At 38.9% G+C, this 22281-nt stretch overlaps 1 protein-coding gene across 1 annotated transcript; it reads left to right on the top strand.

Annotated features, from left to right (window-relative positions):
- The first annotated feature begins 20879 nt into the window (after positions 1–20879).
- LOC121968397 (probable membrane-associated kinase regulator 4) lies at positions 20880–21850 on the top strand. Its single transcript, XM_042518789.1, has one exon. The coding sequence runs from the start codon at positions 20902–20904 to the stop codon at positions 21595–21597; it is 696 nt and encodes a 231-aa protein (XP_042374723.1). The 5' UTR covers positions 20880–20901; the 3' UTR covers positions 21598–21850.
- The last annotated feature ends 431 nt before the right edge of the window (positions 21851–22281 follow it).

Genomic DNA, 22281 nt, shown 5'->3' with positions numbered 1-22281 from the left:
TTAAATAGTATTGTTAAAGGAATCAATATTATTTTAAATTTAGAGTCTTGACCAAATATTTGATCAAAGACAGACCAACTATTAATTTTATTTGTCATAGGTTGACGAGATAATAAAATTAATGGATGAAATCTCCTTTTAGAATTTGTATACGTCCACACTAATGTGGCATACAAAATTCACGGGGATTTTGAGATGTTGGTCTTGACCAAATATTTTTGTGATTCTTAGGATTTCAAATGTTAGTCAATCCCCTAGTTGTTATACTATAGAATAGACTTAGTAGTCCCAATTGTAATGATTGGAAAACTTGGACATTAAGGTAGACTGTCCTCTCAGAACTGAGAACAATAACGGTGTATTTTATTAGTTGTTGAAACATATTTAGTGGTGTTATCTACCGGTACCTGGTGTGTAGATACATGAACCACTAATTATGTCTGTAATTCAATACAGGGGTTCCAGGAAACCCGACAACTATATAAATCACCGTCTACATGGGCACTGCTGTAATAGTAGCAGCTGTTGCAGTGGGAGATGTTTATTCTTTAATAGGAATAAAATATGAATTTTCAGAAATTATCTTTACGTATTAAGTTTAGAAAGAACCTGATTTTGGTTTCTAAACTATTAAAGAATAGATATTCTATCTATTTTGATAACAAACTTGTTATCAATAAAAATAGGGAAGTTATCTGTTCTGGTACGTTGGTTGAAAATTTATAATCCAATAACTCCCACGATGCAATAAATGGAAATTAATAACACATTTTCTAACTTTAAAGAGAAAGTAACCTTCGGAAATGAACCAATCATATTTTTAGCATCTAAGGCTAGGTTATATTAACTTGAGTAAGATTCAAAGGATATTAACCAATGAACTCTTGGGTTCTTTGGTAGTGGAAATCTTTTCAACCTGCGAGTCTTACTTGGAAGGAAAAATAACCAAGAAGCTTTTAAGTCTAAGGGGTTTAGAGCCAAAGATATGTTGAAATTGGTTCATTCTGATTTGTGTAGACCTTTGACTATCCAGGCAAGAGGTTGTTTCGAATATTTCATCTCCGAGATAAGGATACATTTACTTGACACACCGCAAGTCTAAGTGCTTTAATTAGTTCAAGAGTACTAGGTTGATGTGGAGTAACGTCAAGGTAAAAATATCAAGACACTACGGTTAAATCATAGTGGCAAGAACCTCTTAGGAGAGCTTAGGAGTCACTTATCAGAAGACGAGACTCAATCTCAATTAACTGCACCTGATACACTCCAACAGAATGGTGTAGAAAAAGAAGGTATAGGACTCTTATGGAAATAAGTAGATTGATGATGAGTTATTTAGAAAATTACCAAATTCATTTTAAGGATATACTCTGAAAACGAAAGTGAACATAGTACCTTCCAAGTCAGAACTCTCTACTCATATAGAATTGCTGAATAGGTGTAAGCCTATTTTGAAGGATATTCGGATTCGGGTAGTCCAACACATATGTTGAAGAGAGACAATGATAAGTTGGACAGGAGTTCATTTGTTTGTGGGTTATCCTAGATAAACGAAAGTAGGTTTATAGTCTTAAAAATCAGAAGGTCATTGTTAGCATCAATGATCGATTTTTAGAAAAGAACTATATAATGAACCACAAGCCCATAAGTATATTTGTTCTTAAGAAAATAATAAAGAATACGTCTAATCTAGTACCAACTATACAAGATGAAATATCACAAGAAACTGCAACACGTATCACAAATGATACACAATTATAGACAGTGCCTCGTCGTAGTGGGAGGGTTATTAAGCAACCTAAAAGATTCATGTTTTGAACTTGATCCCTGGTCAACATAAACCCAATCCCCAGACATATGACAAAGCACTCCAAGATAAAAATGAAGCATCTTGGCAAAGAGCGATGAATATAAAAATAGAATTTAGTATTCTAATAAATTCTGGGAGCTTATAGAATCACCAAATGGTGTAAAAGCCATTGGGTGAAAATAAGTCTACAATAGAAAAAAGGGATAGATGACAAAGTGGAAACTTTCAAAGCAAGGCTTGTTGAAAAAGGGAAACCTTTTATCCGTAGTCATGCTTAAGTCTATCCGGATTCTTTTATCTATTACTGCTCATATAGACTATGAGATTAGGCAAATGGATGTCAAGACAGCTTTCCTTTATGGAAGTCTTGAAGAATGCATCCATATAAAGCAACCAGAGAGGTTCATTGCAAAGGGCAAAGAGCATCTAGTATGTAAGCTCAATCGGTCTATGGACTAAAGTAAAGCTTCAAAGTCTTGGTTCATCCGGTTTAATGAAGTAATCCAGTCTTATCGATTTAGTTACCGGATAAGTCTTATGTATACAAGAAGTGTGATGGAAACGTGGTGGTATTTATTGTACTATACGTAGATGACATTTTTGATAGTTGGAAACAATATCAAGGTATTATCGAAAGTAAGGGTATGGTTGTCCAAGTAATTTGTTATGAAGGACTTAGGAGAGTGAACATATATTCTTGGGATCAAGGATCGCAAGGAAAAGAATGTTGTGCTTATCCCAAGCTTCATACAATGAGCTCGTTTTAGCATGCAAAACTCTAAGAAAAGTTTTTCTACCTTTTAGACATAGAGCGGCTTTATCTAAAGAGATATCTCCGAAGATATCAAAGGAGATAAAGGGCATGAAGGTAGTTCCTTATGTTCCGGCTGTAGGAAGCCTAATGTATGTTATGCACTAGACCGGATATCTGTTTTACCGTGAGAATGGTTAGCAGATATCAAAGTAACCCAGGACAGGGACATTGGACTGCTGTGAAACACTACAAGAAAAAAGCTAATAGACAACGCTTTTAAAGCGTTGTCTTTGTGCCTGAAAAAGCGTTGTTAAAGGCACTGTTGTTAAAAGTCTGCTCAACGACAACGCTTTTAAAGCGTTGTTGTTTGTAGCGAAGACAACGTTTTAAAAGCGTTGTGTATTTTTTGCAAAAACATCATCTTTGCAACACTTTAAAAATGTTGTTGTTTTTGGCAAAGACAACATTAGTGTAACGCTTTAAAAGCGTTGTCTTTTTAAAATAAAAATAAAAAAAATCTATTTACAAAATCATTTTTTTATATTTACAAAACTATTAATTTTCTTTTACCATGTCTAGATTTGAATTTGACATATAAAATAACATTAATTAGCTCAACTAATGATTTCAAACTCGTACCGAAACAATAGAATTAAATTACAAAGTATTAGTATTTACAGGAGACTTCAACTATACACAAAGACTAAATAGTTCTATTTCAAAGTAGATAGTGACATTCGAATTTAATAAAAAAACACAAAATAGCTAGTCAGCCTTGAAGACAACGATCTGCATGCTTACTTCTACTAGATATACTGATCAAAAAGGATTGTCGGCTTGAAACTGGGACAAAACACCTACCACTGTGTATCTGCCACAGAAAACAATACCATCAGTATTATGCAAAAGAAATTTTCACTCTTAAAGTTGAAAACAAAGGTCACAGTTCACACCATACAACAATAAGAAAATTTGGATTGAGAAAGACAGAAGAAAGAAATGGATCTAGAATATGTTGTACCTTGCTTGAAAGAAGCTCGAGTTCACACAACAAGAACAACCCATTTAAAAATAAGTAAACTAATAAATAAATGAACGAGGAGACAATTTTTTTAAAGTCATTGAAGCTAAATGCACACACTTTCTTGATAGTGAGCATATTTTTGAGATTCATTACCACATAGAACTTCTACTATGAAAGAGGAGACAATGTTAGGAGAAATTACTCGGCTTTGAGTAAGCACACATCTATTGGAAACTTGGAACAAAGGTCTTATGGACTTCTCCCAGCTAAGAAACAGATCCAATTAATATGATACACTATGATATGCAATTTCATTCATAGTGAACACTAATTTGTTCCATAGCTTTATCAAAGTATGGCGAGTATCGATGTTGGGTTGAATTTACATTTAGATAACTTCTAATAAACCAAAGATCAAATATGCATGGAGTATGCAATCAAATTTAAGTAGTCGATAACTGTTGTAACTATAAATTATTCAAATGTTTTACAAGGAAACCAAGGGACTGTACATTTTTTTCCATGCCTGCATTGGTGTAGAATCCCCTTCTTGGTATGTATGCATTGGGTTGGTGCTCGTCCTAGATGATAGCACAAACACTCTGCAAGTAAAGGAACTAACTAAACATTTGAGAACAATCAGCAATTCAACATTTTCTCAAATGGTGAAATAAAAAACAACAAAAGAGGATTTTTTTTTTTTCTTTCAGTTCAGATGAATGGAAGGCAGGAAGCCTACTGGTTATGTTTGTGATATATAACTATAGTCCAAAGACATATCAAAGAAAGGGCTATCTGAACACCAAGTCGAAATCAACAAATATAAACAAGTTACGATCAGAAAACAAACAAAAGTTCAGTCTTGGTAAACATCTACGTTGATGATTCATTAGCTTTAAAAGAACAAGAAAAAGTTCGTACGACAAGAAACAATGGCTATTTATGGTCAGATTAACTTCAGAGAAATTGTCCGCTGCCCGATCCATCAAAGCTGAGGGATTTTAGGAGAGCCCACACCAAATCAATAGCAGTAAGAACAAAAGATGAAATAGCGGAGGGATGGGCTCGACCTGTGTAGAAATATGAATTCTCGGAGAGCGAATCTGAGGCTGAAGTATTGATGGCCCAAGCCATTGTGGGTATCGTAGTGCTTTCCGAGACAATCGCTATGGTTTTATCTTAGAAAAGATACTCCTGCTCTGATTTTCTGGAGGTCGAATTGGGGCTTCTTGGGCTTGAGGACGAGGACGATGACGAGAGCGACGGCGACGGCGACAGCGAGGAGGGCGAGGAAGGTGAGGAGTAGGAAGAGACAGTAGCAGCAACCCTTGAAGGAGGCGGCGGAGGAAGAGGAGGAGGAAGGGGTGGCGATGGGCGTGCCGAGGTAGTGGTGCTGCCTCCGAGGGTCGGGCGGAGGGTGTGGGCACTGGTGGTGGCCGTTGTTGGGAAGGTTGTTGGGCATCGTCATCGCCGGCGAAATCCACCACCGCACTTCCCGATTCCTGAGAGGGGGATGTGCCGCAGTGAAGAGAAGAAAGAGTTGTCGGCCGGTGGTGAGGAAGAAGAGACGACCGACGGTGGGAGGTCGCGTGCCCTAGCCGCGCGAGAGGAGATGTCGCGAACATAAAGGAATCACCAGCACTGTGTCGTCGCATGGGTAAAAGGAAACGAAGTTTTCTCCTCCTTTAATCTGGGCTGTCCATATTGTGATGAAGATGGATGAAGATCCAGCCGTCAGATCTTGAGATAAGCGGTCTAGATCACTTAAGATTGAGATGATAACTTGACAGTAGACAACACTTTTTAAAAATCGTTGTCGTAGACACTAAAAAAAAAGGCTAATAGACAACACTTTTTACAAAGCGTTGTCTTTGACCCATAAAAATCACTAATAGACAACGGTTTTCTAAAAACTGTTGTCTATTAATAAGAAAATAATGAAATAGACAACGCTTTTCACTAAAAGCGTTGTTAAAAAAAAATAGACAACGCTTTTTAAAAAAAGCGTTGTCGTTTAAGTGTTGTAGAATCCCAATTTTCTTGTAGTGAAAGCATATGTTGAAGTACCTTAGAAGGACTAAAGATTATATGCTAAGTTTACCAGTCAGATGATTTGCTCCCTGTGAGTTACACGGATCCGGATTACCAATCAGATAGGGATAATAGTAAGTCATCCTCGGGGTTTTGTGTTTACTTTAGGAGGTAAAGCCATAACTATGGAGGAGTGTTAAGCATTGGTGCTTTCTCAGACTCCACTATGGAAGCTAAGTATATGGCAGCCTCTGAGGCAGCCATAGAAGCTGAATGGCTCAGTAAACTCAAGATAGACATAGATATAATTTCTGGTTTATCCAAAAGATTATTACAATTTTGTGATAATGGTGGTGCAGTAGCAAACTCGAAAAAACCATAAGTCCATAAGATAAGTAAACACAAAAGAGCGCTAGTACTACCCAATACGAGATTTCGTATAACGAGGAAAAATTGTTGTCGCCTAGATTGCATTAGATGATAACTTGGAAGATCTTTTTGTTGGATCGAGACGCGCTAGAGGGGGGGTGAATAGCGCTCGCGGCTATTTGTTCGATTATCGGAATCGTAAAACTATCAAAGCAAATTTACGCAGCGAAAGTAACGAACGCAATCACAGAAGAACACAAGTAGTTTTACTTCGTTCGGAGCCTAGGTCGACTCCTACTCGAAGGCCCGCGATCCTTGATCGCTTTCGGTGGGCAACACTTATAAGTACGAAAAAGGAGTACAAGATTTACAATTAGTACAGTAATTAAAAACAAGTATACCGACGACAGAATCGTAATCTCGAAGCTCCTGGTCATCGTGGACTTGTAACAGCACTTCAGGGTCGTTGAATGAGCAGCACGAAGCACAAGGATTGCTTGGAAGTTGTGAGCTGCTGGTCGAGACCCCTTATAAAGGGGTTCAAGGCGCCTTCTGCTGTTCACCAAGGCGCCTTGAGCAGCCGAGTCACCCGCGGGATCAGGACGGACTGGTCGAACTCTTATCCTGGTTTAAGGCAGCCTATCCAAGGCGCCTTCAACCTCCGGTTCAAGGCGCCTTGATCTCCATTCAAGGCGCCTCCATCTTCTCGTTGGCCTTTTCCTGGCTCGAGGCGCCTCAAGCTCCATGGAGGCGCCTCTGTTCATCCGAGTCCTTCTTTGTGTTTTGGTACCGCAAGTATGTTAAAGATACCGCAACACAAAGTTAACACAACATAATAGTATGAATATGAAATTATGAGCGGTCTCGGATCAGGTCGACTTCGGGTTTCGGTAGGAAACCCTAGGTCGACTTCGACGCCTCTGTTCCTCTACGGGCAGCGTCCTCCTACTCCTCTCGGAGATTTTATTGCCGATCGATCCTCCGGATCGATGGACTTTTACTCGGCTTTCGATGCTCCGGACTTTCTATGAACATCCGCTTCGGCCGATTCGGACTTTCACGGTTCGCGACACGGGACTTTCCACCTAGGGTTACCACCCCCTAGGACTTTTGCCTGAAGCCATCGACCTGCCAAGACTTTTCGCATAGGGTTACCACCCCCTATGACCTAGGGTTACCACCCCCTAGGGTTTTACCTTGCCTAACCGCAGTTTGGACTTTCCTGAAACACTCAGCAAAAGCTGTCAGAAAACAAAGCACCTTAACTTTGAATCCTTTGCCATTATCAAAACTTAGGTTCGATCGTCGGATGCTTCCCGCACCAACAATCTCCCCCTTTTTGATTATGGCAACACGTAATTCAAAGTTAAGAAAAACAACATATGTAATAACTGCATAAAGTTAACCAAGCTTAAGTAAATAAACTTCAAACGCAATAACAGTTAAGCTGGAAACTTTTAACTTTGTAATATAAGACTCCCCCTTAATAAAAGCCCTCCTTTTATTAAATACTTGAATTTAACTTTACTTTACCTACTCTCTGCTTTGAATTTTCCTTTAACTTTAATTTACCTACTCTCCCCCTTTGCCATACATAAAAAATAAACCAGTTTGAGAGTAGATTTGTATTTTTCTGAAGGAAAGTTTTCAAAGAAAAAAAATAAATTTTCTTTTTGACAAAACGACTTAGCTTTTTGAATTTTGGAATTTGCCAAATATGAAGGTACTTAGCTATATATTTAGCTTTGAAATGATTTGTCTTGAGAAGATATTTTGCAAAAATAGCTAAGTTTAGAGTACAGTATAACTAAGTCTAGTTAAAATAGTCTTGACATTAACTAGGTTTGAAAATAGGAGTATTTGAATTTTCAATAAAAGGAATTGTTTAGAAGTTATAAAATATGAAGTCACTTAAAAACTTTTAAACCGTTACAAAAAAGTTGACTAGATTTGAAAATAATTGAATATTCACTACATAGATAAATTTTCTGAAAAACTGTAATTAAGTTTTGAATACCCATTTTGAAGAAGGAAAGAGGGAGTAGCAGTAGTTTGTTTTCTAGTCCAAGTATGAGTCAAATTAAATTATTGAGTTTAAATTGATTAAGTATCAGAGCCTTTAAAATAATTAGGTAAAGTAATTTGATTAGAACCTTAAGTACTATCATGCTTGACCAAAAAATTGAAACATACTTTTCCTAATTGTCTAACCTTTAGCTACTTGCTGATTGCCTAGAGGGCAGTAGCTTTCACATGGTTAGTCAAGTTAAGTCTATTTGGTCCCGTTAGAATTGGCTAGAGCTGGAAGACCTGACTTGATTACTATTTATGATGTGTTTAACGCCCAGACTCATATTGATGCACAAATATAAGCATTCCTGAGTCCAGGCTGTACCCTATGCATCTCACGTCTTTCTAAGTTTTTCAAACACAAGCAAGGTAGACCTAGGTGTTTGTGAGATGCTCTGGCTTTAATCTAGGGGAACATGATTTCTAGGGGAAAGCTTAGGCTAGATCCAAATGTTGAAAATTCTAAGAAATTGGAATTTTGAAATAAGTATTTTCCTAGAAATTTAAAAGCAAATGATAACCAAACATTGTCTATTCTACCCAACACATTCCTATTTGTCTTCTAAGTGAGCTGAACTCAAGTTCAGGTAAGGGTTTTGTGAAGATGTCAGCTAGATTTGATTTTGACTCAACATAGTTGAGTATAATATCACCCTTAGCTACATGATCCCTTACAAAATGGTGCTTCACTTCTCTGATACCAATTGTTTTTCTTTTTGCTCCCCCTGGATCATGGCCTCGATATGGTCTTTCGAGGTAGTATATTTGATCCTTCGGAACCCAGTATTGGCCAAGTCCAACTTGATTGACCAAGTTAGACTTGGAGACCCATGCTTGGACTGATTTAATACTTTGTTTGTTTATTAGTGATAAATAAGATCTATATTTACTTTTGTATCCCAACCCAGTTCTGTTGTAGACGGCTCTTTGTGTCCCAAGAATCAAGTCCAAATTCTTGGAGCCCAAAGTAAACCGTTCTAAGGTATTTTCTAAATTTTTAACCTGATTTGTTAGATTTGAATTTTCTTTCTCAAGTTTTTGAACTTGAGTTGGTAATTCAGTCTGACTCTGGTCAGGTAAAGGTTTGGTGTTAGCCACTTCTTTAAGGACACTTACTTCCTTTAGAAGTGACTTAACTTTCAGGTTTGACTTAGCTAATTTGCGCAATAAATAGCTAACTAAAGTATTCAACCGGGAAATACTTACAGTGGGGTCTGGTCCTTCGGAAACGGATACGGATCCGTGGCTTTGCTCGGACTCGGCCTCAGACTCGCTCTCGCATCCGTATTCGACGACTTGGTCCCGGGCCATTAATGCAAGTAGACTCGTTTGTTCGAGCTCGTCGTCGTCGTCCTCCGATGAAGATTCGTCCCATGTTGCCTTAAGGACCTTTTTCCTTCTTTGCTTTTTGACCTCCTTCAGGTTAGGGCAGTTGGTTTTGATGTGCCCTTTTTGGTTACACCCGTAGCATGTAACTTCAAACTTCATCTTTGTATTTTGTGGGCCTTCCTTTGATTTCACTGCCTTCTTTAGATCTCTTTTGTCGAATCCTTTCGTCTTGTAGAGCTTCTTCACGAGATTTACCAGCTCGGTTGTAATGTCACCTTCTTCATCATCAGAGTCTGGTTCAGCTTCCGATGCTGGTTCGGTTCTCCGTCGAGGTCTCGGTTCCCGGGTTCGGCTTGTACCTGCAACCAACGCAATACCTTTCTCGGTAGGCTGTGCATTAGTCTGCTCATGAAGTTCAAATTCACTAAAAAGTTCATCTAGTTTTAAAGAAGATAAATCCTTGGAAACTTTGTAGGCATCTACCATTGATGCCCACAATGTATTCCTTGGAAACGAGTTTAGGGCATACCTTATCACGTCCCGATTTTCTATCTTTTGGCCAATTCCGTGAAGAGAGTTAAGGATATCTTGTATTCTCGCGTGAAGAGAGCTAGCTGTTTCGCCTTCCTGCATTTTTAGATTGTATAATTTATTAAGCAAAAGATCTCTTTTACTTACCTTTGTGTCGTCAGTGCCTTCGTGGAGTTCGATGAGCTTTTCCCAGAGTTCTTTTGCGGAGGAGAATGGACCGACTCTGTTGAGCTCTTCTTTGGTAAGACCACATTGGATGGTGCAGGTGGCTTTTGCGTCAGCTTCCACCTTTTTGATAAATGCTGGCTCCCAATTTTCACAGGGTGTAGGCTTACCGTCGGTACCAGTTGGCAGTTCCAGTCCTGTTTTGATGATCATCCAGGTATCGAACTGGATCTTCAGATATATCTCCATTCGCCCCTTCCAATACCCGAAGTCTTCTCCGGAAAATAGTGGGGGACGAACGGTGCTATATCCTTCTTGTTGGGCCATTTTAGATCTAAGAGAACAAAAACAACAAAATCTATTCCAAGACTGAGTCTTGGATTAGTAGTGCGAGAGTAAAGGATAATAAAAACGAACTCGAGTGGTGTTGCACCTACTTCGAGCAAAAGTCGATTCGAGGGAAACAAAAATTAGAATATAGCTATAAGGCTAAATTCTAATTCGACTCCGAAAACGAAAAAAACTGCGAAAAATTTGTTTTGAAAGGTGGTTGCACCAATTCAAAACGACCCCGCTCTGATACCAATTGTTGGATCGAGACGCGCTAGAGGGGGGGTGAATAGCGCTCGCGGCTATTTGTTCGATTATCGGAATCGTAAAACTATCAAAGTAAATTTACGCAGCGGAAGTAACGAACGCAACAGTAGTTTTACTTCGTTCGGAGCCTAGGTCGACTCCTACTCGAAGGCCCGCGATCCTTGATCGCTTTCGGTGGGCAACACTTATAAGTACGAAAAAGGAGTACAAGATTTACAATTAGTACAGTAATTAAAAACAAGTATACCGACGACAGAATCGTAATCTCGAAGCTCCTGGTCGTCGTGGACTTGTAACAGCACTTCAGGGTCGTTGAATGAGCAGCATGCAGCACAAGGATTGCTTGGAAGTTGTGTTCTGAAGCTGCTGGTTGAGACCCCTTATAAAGGGGGTTCAAGGCGCCTTACACTGTTCACCAAGGCGCCTTGAACGAGCCGAGTCACCCGCGTGGATCAGCACGGACCTGGTCGAACTCTATCTGGTTTAAGGCGCCTTCAGCCTATCCAAGGCGCCTTCAACCTCCGGTTCAAGGCGCCTTGATCTCCATTCAAGGCGCCTCCAGTCAGCTGCGCTGGCCTTTTCCTGGCTCGCACCCGAGGCACCTCCAAGCTCCATGGAGGCACCTCGGACACTGTTCATCCGAGTCCTTCTTTGTGTTTTTGGTACCTGCAAGTATGTTAATCCAAAGATACCTGCAACACAAAGTTAACACAACATAATAGTATGAATATGAAATTATGACAGTCTCGAGTCTGACTTCGGGTTTCAACCGAAACCCTAGGTCGACCGACGCCTACTGTTCCTCTACGGGAACGCGCCTCACCTACTCCTCTCGGGAGATTTTACACTATTGCCGACGATCCTCCGGATCGATGGACTTTTCTCACTCGACGCTCCGGACTTCTCATGAACATCCGCACCGGCTCAGACTTTCACCTGGTTCGCGACACCAGGACTTTCCACCTAGGGTTACCACCCCCTAGGACTTTTGCCTGAAGCCATCGACCTGCCAAGACTTTCCGCATAGGGTTACCACCCCCTATGACCTAGGGTTACCACCCCCTAGGGTTTTACCTTGCCTAACCGCAGTTAGGACTTTCCTGAAACACTCAGCAAAAGCTGTCAGAAAACAAAGCACCTTAACTTTGAATCCTTTGCCATTATCAAAACTTAGGTTCGATCGTCGGATGCTTCCCGCACCAACACTTTTCACTAAGGTCCTTGAGGCAAGAGCTTTTGATGGACATGTTAAAGATTTGGGAATCAGATGTATGACAGCATTTATGGCAGCTTAGTCTTTTAGTATAAGTAGGAGATTGTTGGAGTGTATACTAAAAGCCTAGCTTTTGTATAAACATTTATAAAAATCACATTGGTCAAGTGTCTACATTTATATATGCCAAATGTAGATGTTCAATTAATTTATATTGTAGATAACATAGTGTGTGGTGTCATACACAGAAGATTGTGTTATCGGTTCTTTATAAATTATAAACAGTAGCTCACGACTAAGATGGAAAGGAACAAACCATTGGAATAGTCGTAGTGTAATTAGGCATTAGTTTATCTTGACTAATAAATTACACTAGTACACTTTAAGTGTATTGAGCAGGACCATTTAAGGTAAGTTCTTTTTATACTGATTTAATAAAAGAACTAGATCTTAGTTATTATGGAAGTGTGTGCTCTTAATCCTAATATAATAACAAGCACATATATTTAATATTTATTTCTTTGACTTATCAAAAGGTGAGATTTAGTTCGATAAATCAAAATGCCCGATAAGTTGGGAAATGATGTTACTTATAGTGTGACTTGTTGATTATAAAAGGAAACTGTGTCCTAGTAATCTAGGTTGATAATGTCCCCAAGAGGAGCTCATAAAGATTGTCATGTTAAACCCTGCAAGTGGACTTAGTCCGACATGACGATGAGGTTGAGTGGTACTACTCTTGGACTAAGATATTAATTAAATGAGTTGTCAGTAACTTACTTAATTAGTGGACATTCGACATCTTAAACACAGGGAGACTAACACACTCATAATAAGAAGGAGCCCAAAAATGTAATTTGGGATTGGTGCGGTAGTTCAATAATAATTCTTTAGTGGTATAAATTATTATTGATGAAGTTAAGTTGTGTGTTCGGGGCGAACACGGGAAGCTTAATTTCATCAGGAGATCAAAACCAATTCCTCCTCTCAGTCCCTATCGTAGCCTCTTGTATATAGAGATTTATACCCACCACATACCCACCTTCTTACCCATCCTAATGGGGCCAGCCAAGCTAGCTTGGAACCCAAGCTAGGGCCGACCAAGACCAAGTGGATAAGCCAAGTTGGTGGCGGCCGGATCTTGCTTGGAGAAGAAGGAGAGAAAAGGAGGTGATATTTCTAGCATCCCTTGGAGCTTGGTGGTGGCCGAACCTCTTCATCTTTGGAGGAGCTTTTGGTGGCCGAAACCTAGAAGGAAGAAGAAGGTTCTTGGTGGTTCTCATCTTGGTAGATCGTTGCCCACACAACGTCCGGGATAAGAAGAGTAATACGATAGAAGATCAAGAGGTTATTTGCTTACAAAGAAAGGTATAACTAGTAATTGTTTTCCGCATCATACTAGTTTTCTTTGTATAGTTATTTTTGGAAATACCAAACACAAGAGACATATGATTCTAGAGTTTTCAGATTTGTTTCGAAGTTGTGTTTCTTTTATTTTATTTTTTGAATTTGTGATTCGATTGTTCTTTTTGGTTAACCTAGAGATATTTAAGGAAATTAAATATTAGCTTTCCTTAAAAGGCTTTGTCTAGGCGGTGGTGGTTGCTCCCATATCCAAGAAGGTCATGTGCCTCGCCATGCAGTCCTGGAAGTCAATTTTGGAAATTAATATTTAATGAAATTAATAACATAGGTGGATTTGAATCAATAGTGTTAAGTTCCGCTTGCGATTCAAATCTAAACCATTAATAATAGATAAGTTAAATTTGGAATCAATGATGTTAAGTTCCGTCTGCGATTCCTAATTTAACTTCTAAAGAACACAATAAGTTATTTAAGGAAAGGTTCGACACTTGTACAAAAATTTTTATACAGTGGAACCGGTACATTTTCCTAGGACTAACCAACAGAAAGAAAAGTAAAACAATGCTAACATGTTTCTTTTACTTGTTTGGATTGGACAAGGAGAGATATGAAATATTGAAATCAGATTCGATTTCATTCGAATTTCGTAGTATAACAACAAACGGAACTATTATAAATATTTCATCTAAGTTGAATAACCGAGCATTGTACTGCGGTTTCTGATAATTCGAGAAGTTTTTATTTGGTTATGATCCAAAGAAGAAACAAGATTCAGAGCCTGTGATGACTCATACTCCAAAGCCCACGATCATTGATTGCATTCGTTAGGCAACCACTACAGATTCAAAAAATTACAAGAATGATTACACTTTGAATATAAGTAACTTAAAAGAATACCGATGACTTGGAAAGTTGGAGCTTTTGCGTAGTCGTCGTCGGAGTAGAGTTTTGACATCGTAGAGATCTTTTCGGAGTAGTGCGCAGAAGTTGAAGATGCTTGGAATTCATTGTTTGAAGTGTTGGGTCGAGACCTCCTTTTATAGCCAAGTTGAGCCTAATCCAGATCCACTGATCTCGGGATCAGGTTTGACTCGACTTTGATCGGTCGACCGATCCTGCCTGAATCAGTCCATCTTCCCCTCCAGATTCTGCTACTTTGGATGAGTCTTTGTTTGGTTGACCGATATGTTATTGCTCCTCAGCTTATCTGATCCAATCAACCTGGCCTGATTAGCCCACTTCTTATCCACTGATCAATCGACTGAACGCGACATTTGATCAATTGATCCTTGGTCGAAACTTAGCCGCAAGTTAATCTAATCTCTGGGGTTCGATCGACCGATCTGAAGGTTCGGTTGATTGAATAAAGTAAAAATCTGAACCTGTAAAATTGTTAGTTTCCTATAAAATAGAGTTAGAATAAAAGGTAAATAACATGTAAAGATAAGTTTTAACAGCCTTTAGAATGTTCAGTCCTGACTTTGAGTTTCGCTGAAACTCTAGATTGAATCGACGCCTACTGTTCCCTCTTTGGGGAACACATCCTCACCTACTCCTCTTAGGAGAGTTTACCTTTTTCCAGACCGACTCTCCAGACTGACTAGATTTTTGCTCAGCATCCGAGACTTTAGGACTTTTCTGCTAAATGTCCAATCTCCGACTTGTCCAGTCTTTCACCTGGTATCTGTGACCCTTAGGATTTTCACCTAGAATCCTTGACTCTAAGATTTCATTTGACGTTCTCGACCTACTAAGACTTTGCCTAGTCCCTCGGACCAGGACTTTGTTTCCTAACCGTAGCTAGGACTTTTTATAACCTAGGGTTACCACTCACTTGGACCTAGGGTTACCTCCCCTTAAGGTTTTTCACCTTCCTAGAATCCACTAGGTCTTTTGCTTAAGAACACTTAGGACTTTTTTGCAAGCTCAGTCATACATGTTAGATCATAAGACATCTTAACTTTTGAACCCTTTGTCATAATCAAAACTCAGGTTCAATCGTTTGGTGCTCCCTGTACCAACAGAAGTTACCCTCGCTAGGTCACTGTCTTCTTCCCTTTTAGACAGGATCAGCCCCTATAAGATGAGCCAAGGTATATAAGAGAAAAAGTTTCTTGATTTGGGCATCTTTGAATCTGGGATTTAATAGAGCTTCTTCAATTTCCTCCTCTCTTCCCCTCCTCTCTTCCCATTAAGAAGGACTACATTGTGGTTCACTCCTGTAGAAGATCATCCCATATTTATAGGATCTCCATATTAGAATGTATACTAAAAGTCTAGCCTTTTGTATAAACATTTATCACATTGGTCAAATGTCTACATTTATGCTAAGTGTAGTTGTTCAATTAATTTATATTGTAGATAACATGGTGTATGATGTCATACACAGAAGATCATGTTATCAATTCCTTATAAAATATAAATAATTGCTCACAACCAAGATGAAATAGGATAAACCATAGGAGTGGTTGTAGTGTAATTAGGTATTAGTTTATCTTGACTAATAAATTACACTAGTACACTATGAGTGTATTGAGCAGGACCATTTGAGGTAGTTTCTTTTTATACTGACTATATAAAAGAGCAATACCTCTATTATTATGGAAGTGTGTACTCTTAATCATGATATAATAACAAGCACATATACTAATATTTATTTCTTTAATTTATCAAATGGTGCGATTTAGCTCGTTAAATCAAAAGGCCCGATAAGTTAGGAAATGATATTATTTATATGGTGTGTTGTTGATTATAAAATGAAACTATGTCCTAGTAATCTAGGTTGATGATGCCCCCTTGAGGAGCTCATAAGGATTATCATGTAAACCCTGCAGGTGGACTTAGTCCGACATGACAATGAAGATGAGTGGTACTACTCTTGGAGCTAGATATTAATTAAGTGAGTTGTCAGTAACTCATTTAATTAGTGGGCATTCTATATCTTAAACACAGGGAGACTAACACACTCATGATAAGAAAGAGCACATATAGTAATATGGGATTGGTACGGTAGTTCAATAATAACTCTTTAGTGGTATGAGTTATTATTGATGAACTCGAGTTGAGTGTTCGGGGTGAACACGGGAAACTCAAGTTCATTGGGAGACCAAAACTAATTCCTTCTATCGGTCCCTGTCATAGCCTCTTATTTATAAAGTCTTATATCCACCCAAAACCAACTTCTTACCCACCTTAAGGTGGCCGGCCAAGCCTAGCTTGGAGCCCAAGCTAGGGTCGGCCAACCCAAGGCTAGATGGGTTCAAGTGGTGGCTGACCCTAGCTTGGAGTCCAAGTAGTATGGCCAGCCACATTAGATTAAAAGGAGTTTTAAATTTTAAATCTTTCCTTGTGTGGAAGCCATGGTTTTAAAAAAGTTTTTTAAAAAAAAATTATAAATCTTTCCTTTTATAGCTTTCTACAAAGAATTAAGAGAAAAGTTTGATATCTTTCGTTATTTGTAGTTAAAAGGAAGATTTTAATTTTTGATAAAACTTTCCTTTTTGTAACCATCCCCATGATTTTAAAAGAAAATTTTAAAAAATTATAAATCTTTCATTTTATAGATTTCTACAAAGGATTAAGAGAAAGGTTTGATATCTTTCCTTATTTATAGTTAAAAGGAATATTTTAATTTTTGATAAAACTTTTCTTTTTGTAACCATCCTAATGGTTTTAAAAGAGAGTTTTAAAAATTATAAATCTTTCCTTTTATAGCTTTCTACAAAAGATTAAAAGAAAGATTTGATATCTTATTTGTAGTTGAAAAGGAAGATTTTAATTTTGGAGAAAACTTTCCTTATAACCATCCACATGTTTTAAAAGAGAGATTTAATTTATAAAAATTTCCTTTTATAACCAACCATGAACAGAATTTTTAAAAGAGAAATTTTTATTTTAAAAAATTTTTGAAAACAAATTAGGAAGTTTTAATTTTGTGTTTAAAACTTTCCTTGTTTGAGGATTTGAGGTGGCCGACCATTAAAAGAATAAAAGGAGATTTTAATTAAATTTTCCTTTCAATGGCAAAGAAAATAAGAAAGTTTTTATTAAAACTTTCCTTATTTGCCAAGACCAAGGAATATAAAAGAGAGGGTAGAGGTGTCTCACCTCATAACACAACCAGATATCCTCTAGTATTCCTCTCTTCCTTGGTGGTGGCCGGCTCTCTCTTCTTCCTCTTCCCCTATTCTTCTTCTTAATTGGTTGGTGACATCATCTTCTTGGAGAGATCTTGGTGGCCGGATTTTGCTTGGAGAAGAAGAAGAGATATGAGGCATTGTTTCCTAGCATCCCTTGGAGCTTGGTTGGTGGCCGAAGTTCTTCATCTCTAGGAGATTGTTGGTGGCCGAAACTTGCAAGGAGAAGAAGGAGGCTTGTGTGGGTTCTCATCTCAGTAGATTGTCGCTCACACGACGTCCGAGATAAGAAGAGGAATATGGCAGAAGATCATGAGGACTATAAGCTACAAAAGGTATAACTAGTTATTAGTTTCCGCATCATAACTAGTTCATCTTTTTGTTTAGATCTTGAAATACTAAACACAAGAGACTAACGTTTCTAGGTTTCGAATTTATGATTCGAGTTTGTGTTTCTTTTGTTTTTTCGATCTTGTGATTCGATTGTTCTTAATGGTTAAAACTAGGGTTACTATAAGGAGATTAAATATTGAATTTCATTAAAAGATTTTGTCTAGGAAGTGATGGATGCTCCCATAACCAAGAAGGCCTAGTGCCTCGTCATGTTTAACCTGGAAGCCAATCTCTGAAATAAATATTTAATCGAATTTGTAACATAGGTGAATTTGGATTAATAATGTTAAGCATCGTTTGCAATCCAAGTCTAAACCTCTAAAAACAGATAAATTGAATTTGGAATCAATAATGTTAAGTTCTGTTTGCGATTCCAAATTTAATTTCTAAAAAAACACAATAGGTTGTTAAGAATGGTTCAGGACTTGTACAAAATTTTTGTATAGGGGAACTAGTACAATATTCCGAGTAGCAATCAACACTCCAGTGACAAGTAAGATCAATGGCTCTTGAGATAGATTCAAATTAGCCCATTGTTAGTTATTATTTTGACTTTCAACATTGCCTTAAAGCTTGATGATAGTAAGATCCATTTTTAGATACATCATATGATTTGTTTTCGATGTATTACTATTCCTTTCATATCGATCAAACATCGAAACTCGGGTTCGAGTAAATCGAAAGCCAAACCTCTTATCGCTAATTTGAGTACTTTACTACTCACGATGGCAAAAGGCGAATACACTCGCCCCCAACATCCCGCCAACCCGTCCCAGGGCCAATACGGAGGAGGTAAATCACGGGCGGCTACTAGTCTTTGGAATAGTGACTAGCACATAAGGGAGGTATTTATGTCGGCTTTACCGAGATTCAAACCCAGATCTCATGGTGGCAACACCTCATGCGCTAGCCACTAGACTCATCCGAGGGGACAAGTACTTTACTACTCACGGTGGCAAAAGGCGAATATGATCGCTCCCAACGCCTGCGCCAACCCGTCGCAGGGCCAACACGGAGGAGGTAAATCATGGATGGCTACTAGCCTTTGGAATAGTGACTAGCACATAAGAGAGACATTTACTTCGATTTTACTTAGATTCAAATCCCAGACTTAATGGTGAAGTACTTTACTACTCACGGTGGCAAAAGGCGAATATGCTCGCCCCCAGCACTCCCGCCAACCCGTCCCAAGGCCAACACGGAGGAGGTAAATCACAGATGACTACTAGCCTTTGGAATAGTGACTAGCACATAAGGGAGACATTTACCTCGACTAGTCGGCTTTGCTGAGATTTGAACTCCAGACCTCATGATGATAACATCTTATGTGCTAACCACTAAACCCATCCGAAGAGACATTTTGTGATGGCCATTGACATCGCTTAATTATTGGAAGTGTAATGATTTAGTAGACTAACATATATGACATGGACGTACTATAGTAAAATTTTTAATTCCCCACTTTAAACGCATACCTAACTTTGAAAAATAGTCAAAATACACCTAAGTTTTATATTCGCCAAAGATCATATTATTCTTGGCCTCCTAACGTCTAAGTGATTGAAAAAATGTGGTTAGACACAGTCGCAAATGCTCACAGCCTGGTTATGAATTCATAATTGCCACAAATGCTCGTAGTCCGATTGTCAAATTTCAGTCCGTTCATCCTCTGATCCTCCCACTCTTGATCCTTTATGATAAACAGATTTTTTTATCCAAATATCAAGTATTAAGTTTTTATGGCCTGATTAATTCTAAAAGTAATCGGCTCAATTTTAAAAATTTCATATTGACTATCAAAATAAATTAAAAAATACAAATAAATTTAAATCAAAAAGTACAAATAAATTTTGATAGACGATTCAATGTCATAAAGTTTTTAAAATCCTCCAGTGTAATATATTCTGAATAAGATTTATATCTCTCGTTATTTAGGAAGCCTGTCCTACTTTTTCCTATCATAACATAATTTCAATAACCTGATAAATTAATTTTTTTTATATATATACACTAGATTTTTAAATCTTACAATCTACTCACCTTCAAATACCTTCAAATAGACAATGTAATCTCATATTTCACTCATTAGGTAACTTAAAAAATAAGATGACTTCTGACGTAACCTTAATTTTAGGGCAGTTTAATTACCGTGAATATAAATCCTATTATTTAAAAAATACATTCTGTCTTTAACCTTTGGGACACTATGACAAACAGGGTTATCAATCAAAGAGAGAGTGGTCCACTAGATTGCCCTGTGTCAGCGAATCCCACGTGCTTTCCTCACTCATGTAACATCATCCACTCTGCAGCTTGTGGCTGCTCCGAGAGCCCCTCCTCCACAACGCCATGCCAGCAACCCTGCCAGGCCAGGCCCCCCACCTTTCCATAAACATCCCTGCAGCTCAAAAAGCCTGGCCCAGACCCATGCCAAAAAAAATAAACACACCACCTGCCACCACATGCCTTTAGCAGCCCATCCATATCGATACCATACAACCAATTGACCCACGGTCACTTATCAGAGTTCGAGTTCGAATCTCAAATGAACACGGATATTTTAGGAGTCGACTTCTAAATGTATATAGTTTCGACTTTAAATTTATCCTATAGCTAACGGATTAAAAAAGGAGTTCAATTGTAAGTGAGGAGAGAGAAAGAAAGAAAAAAACTTTGTAAGAAAGTCCTGATGATTCACTAACGAAGAACATAACAAAGTAAGCGACTATAAGTACCTCAGGCTCAGATGCTCAGACGAACAACTAAAAGGATCAGAATTTAAATAAGGAATAATTTAGAAGTTAGATAGGGAAGGGATGAAAGGATGATGATGAAGAAAGAAACAGTGATCCGCCTTGTGACACTTTGCTGGTGTCACTCACTCTCTTGGATCTGAGCTATCGTGGGAGATTCAAAAAGTTGCAAAGTTGCCTTTCCAGCGCCTTTTGTAAAGCTGGTCGCTCTGCAGGTAGCACAAAGTCACAAAATTTATTCATTCTTTTAGATAAAATGCATTTATTTTTATTTTTTTTAAAAATCAGGATTTCAAAAATAGCTGAGAGGCTCCTCCTCTATAATTCTTTCTCATATGGCCACTTTAGCACTTCTAAAGTGATGCTCATGGCCATGGCTGTGGCACTCCCTCCCTGTGATCATCTCTTGGTCGACGACGACGACAAAGAGTACATAGACATGGACTTGAGCTCCACCAATGCCACCTCGCCTTGCCCCAAAGAGTTTGAATTCAAAATGTGGCACAAAGGTTCAGAGAGGGACCCCTCCAGCTCCCCCGCTGATGAGCTCTTCTACAAGGGGAAACTCCTTCCCTTGCTCCTCCCCCCGCGGCTTCGCATGGTCGAAAACCTCGAAAGCCCAGCCCCGACAGCTCCGGCTACCCTAGCAAACAGAAACCGCAGCCGCAAAAAGGCCTTTTCTGAAAAATTGAAACTGAAGCTGAAGGCCTCTCAATCCTACCTCAAGGCTTTGTTCACTAGAGACCCACACAAGGCAGTGGATGAGGAGGAATTGGCCTGCAGGAGGTCCTTTTCCGGGGCCACCATTGGCCGGAACTCGGCCGCCAAATCCCCGTCGTCTTGCTCTTCCTCCTCCTCCTCTTCTTTCTCATGTTTCAACTCGCAGATCGTGCTGAAGAGGAGCAGCAGCGCGAGCTCGGAGATGGAGAATTCAATCCTTGGGGCCATTGCCTACTGCAAAGAGTCTCAGCAGCAGTCCAACGCAAGAATGTGCTCCATGGCCATTGCTTTTGGGCTTCAGGAGAGGCCAAGGCCTTGCAACAACACCGCAAAATGATCGATGTCGACGAATTTGTGTTCTGATTGTTTAGGTTTGTAGAATTTGGTGAACTTTGAGATGGATCTTTAGGATCATGATGGATCCAAAATTCTACATGTAGTGTAATGTCTTTTCTGTAATTTAGGTGTCAGAACTTCGCTTCGCCTTATAGGTAGACTCTCTTCTCCTTATTTTGACTATCAAATAAATTAGAGCACAGCTCTTATGTATGATACACTGAGTATGATAGGACCCTGAAGTTAGTTTTGATGTCAACAAATACAGTTGATGTATCGGTTAAAGTAAAGAAGGATCAACTTTTAGGTCATATCGACGTCATACTGAAATAAATCTAATACCATCGTCGAGTGCTCAACTGATCGGACACACTAGGCACATGATTTGACTGGACCGAACTCTAGCTATATTTAAGTATGGCAGCTGAGTGCAAAATAAACTCCCAACATAAAGTCTGACCGAACATGTTGTCCGAGCAAATACAAAATCCCCAATATAAACTTGGTCGATTCAAAGGTCAGTCGGACTTACGGGCTCAGCTCCCCACTTCTCCAAATGCAAGACTCTCAACTTACATCCTTCCTGCTCTAGAGTCGGTTGGACCTCCAAGCTCAGCTTTCCACTCATGGGCATGGCCCTCATCTTACATCCGCCCGACCTCAACGTCGGTCGGATATCTAGGTC

Source organism: Zingiber officinale, chromosome 3B (genome assembly GCF_018446385.1).
Source record: "Zingiber officinale cultivar Zhangliang chromosome 3B, Zo_v1.1, whole genome shotgun sequence".
Taxonomy (NCBI): domain Eukaryota; kingdom Viridiplantae; phylum Streptophyta; class Magnoliopsida; order Zingiberales; family Zingiberaceae; genus Zingiber; species Zingiber officinale.
The sequence above is the reverse complement of the archived record's forward strand: the minus strand, read 5'-3'. Positions and strand labels throughout refer to the sequence as shown.

Coding starts and splice junctions, on each gene's coding strand:
- LOC121968397 (XM_042518789.1), top strand. CDS start 20,902: ATGCTCATGGCCATGGCTGTGGCACTCCCTCCCTGTGATCATCTCTTG.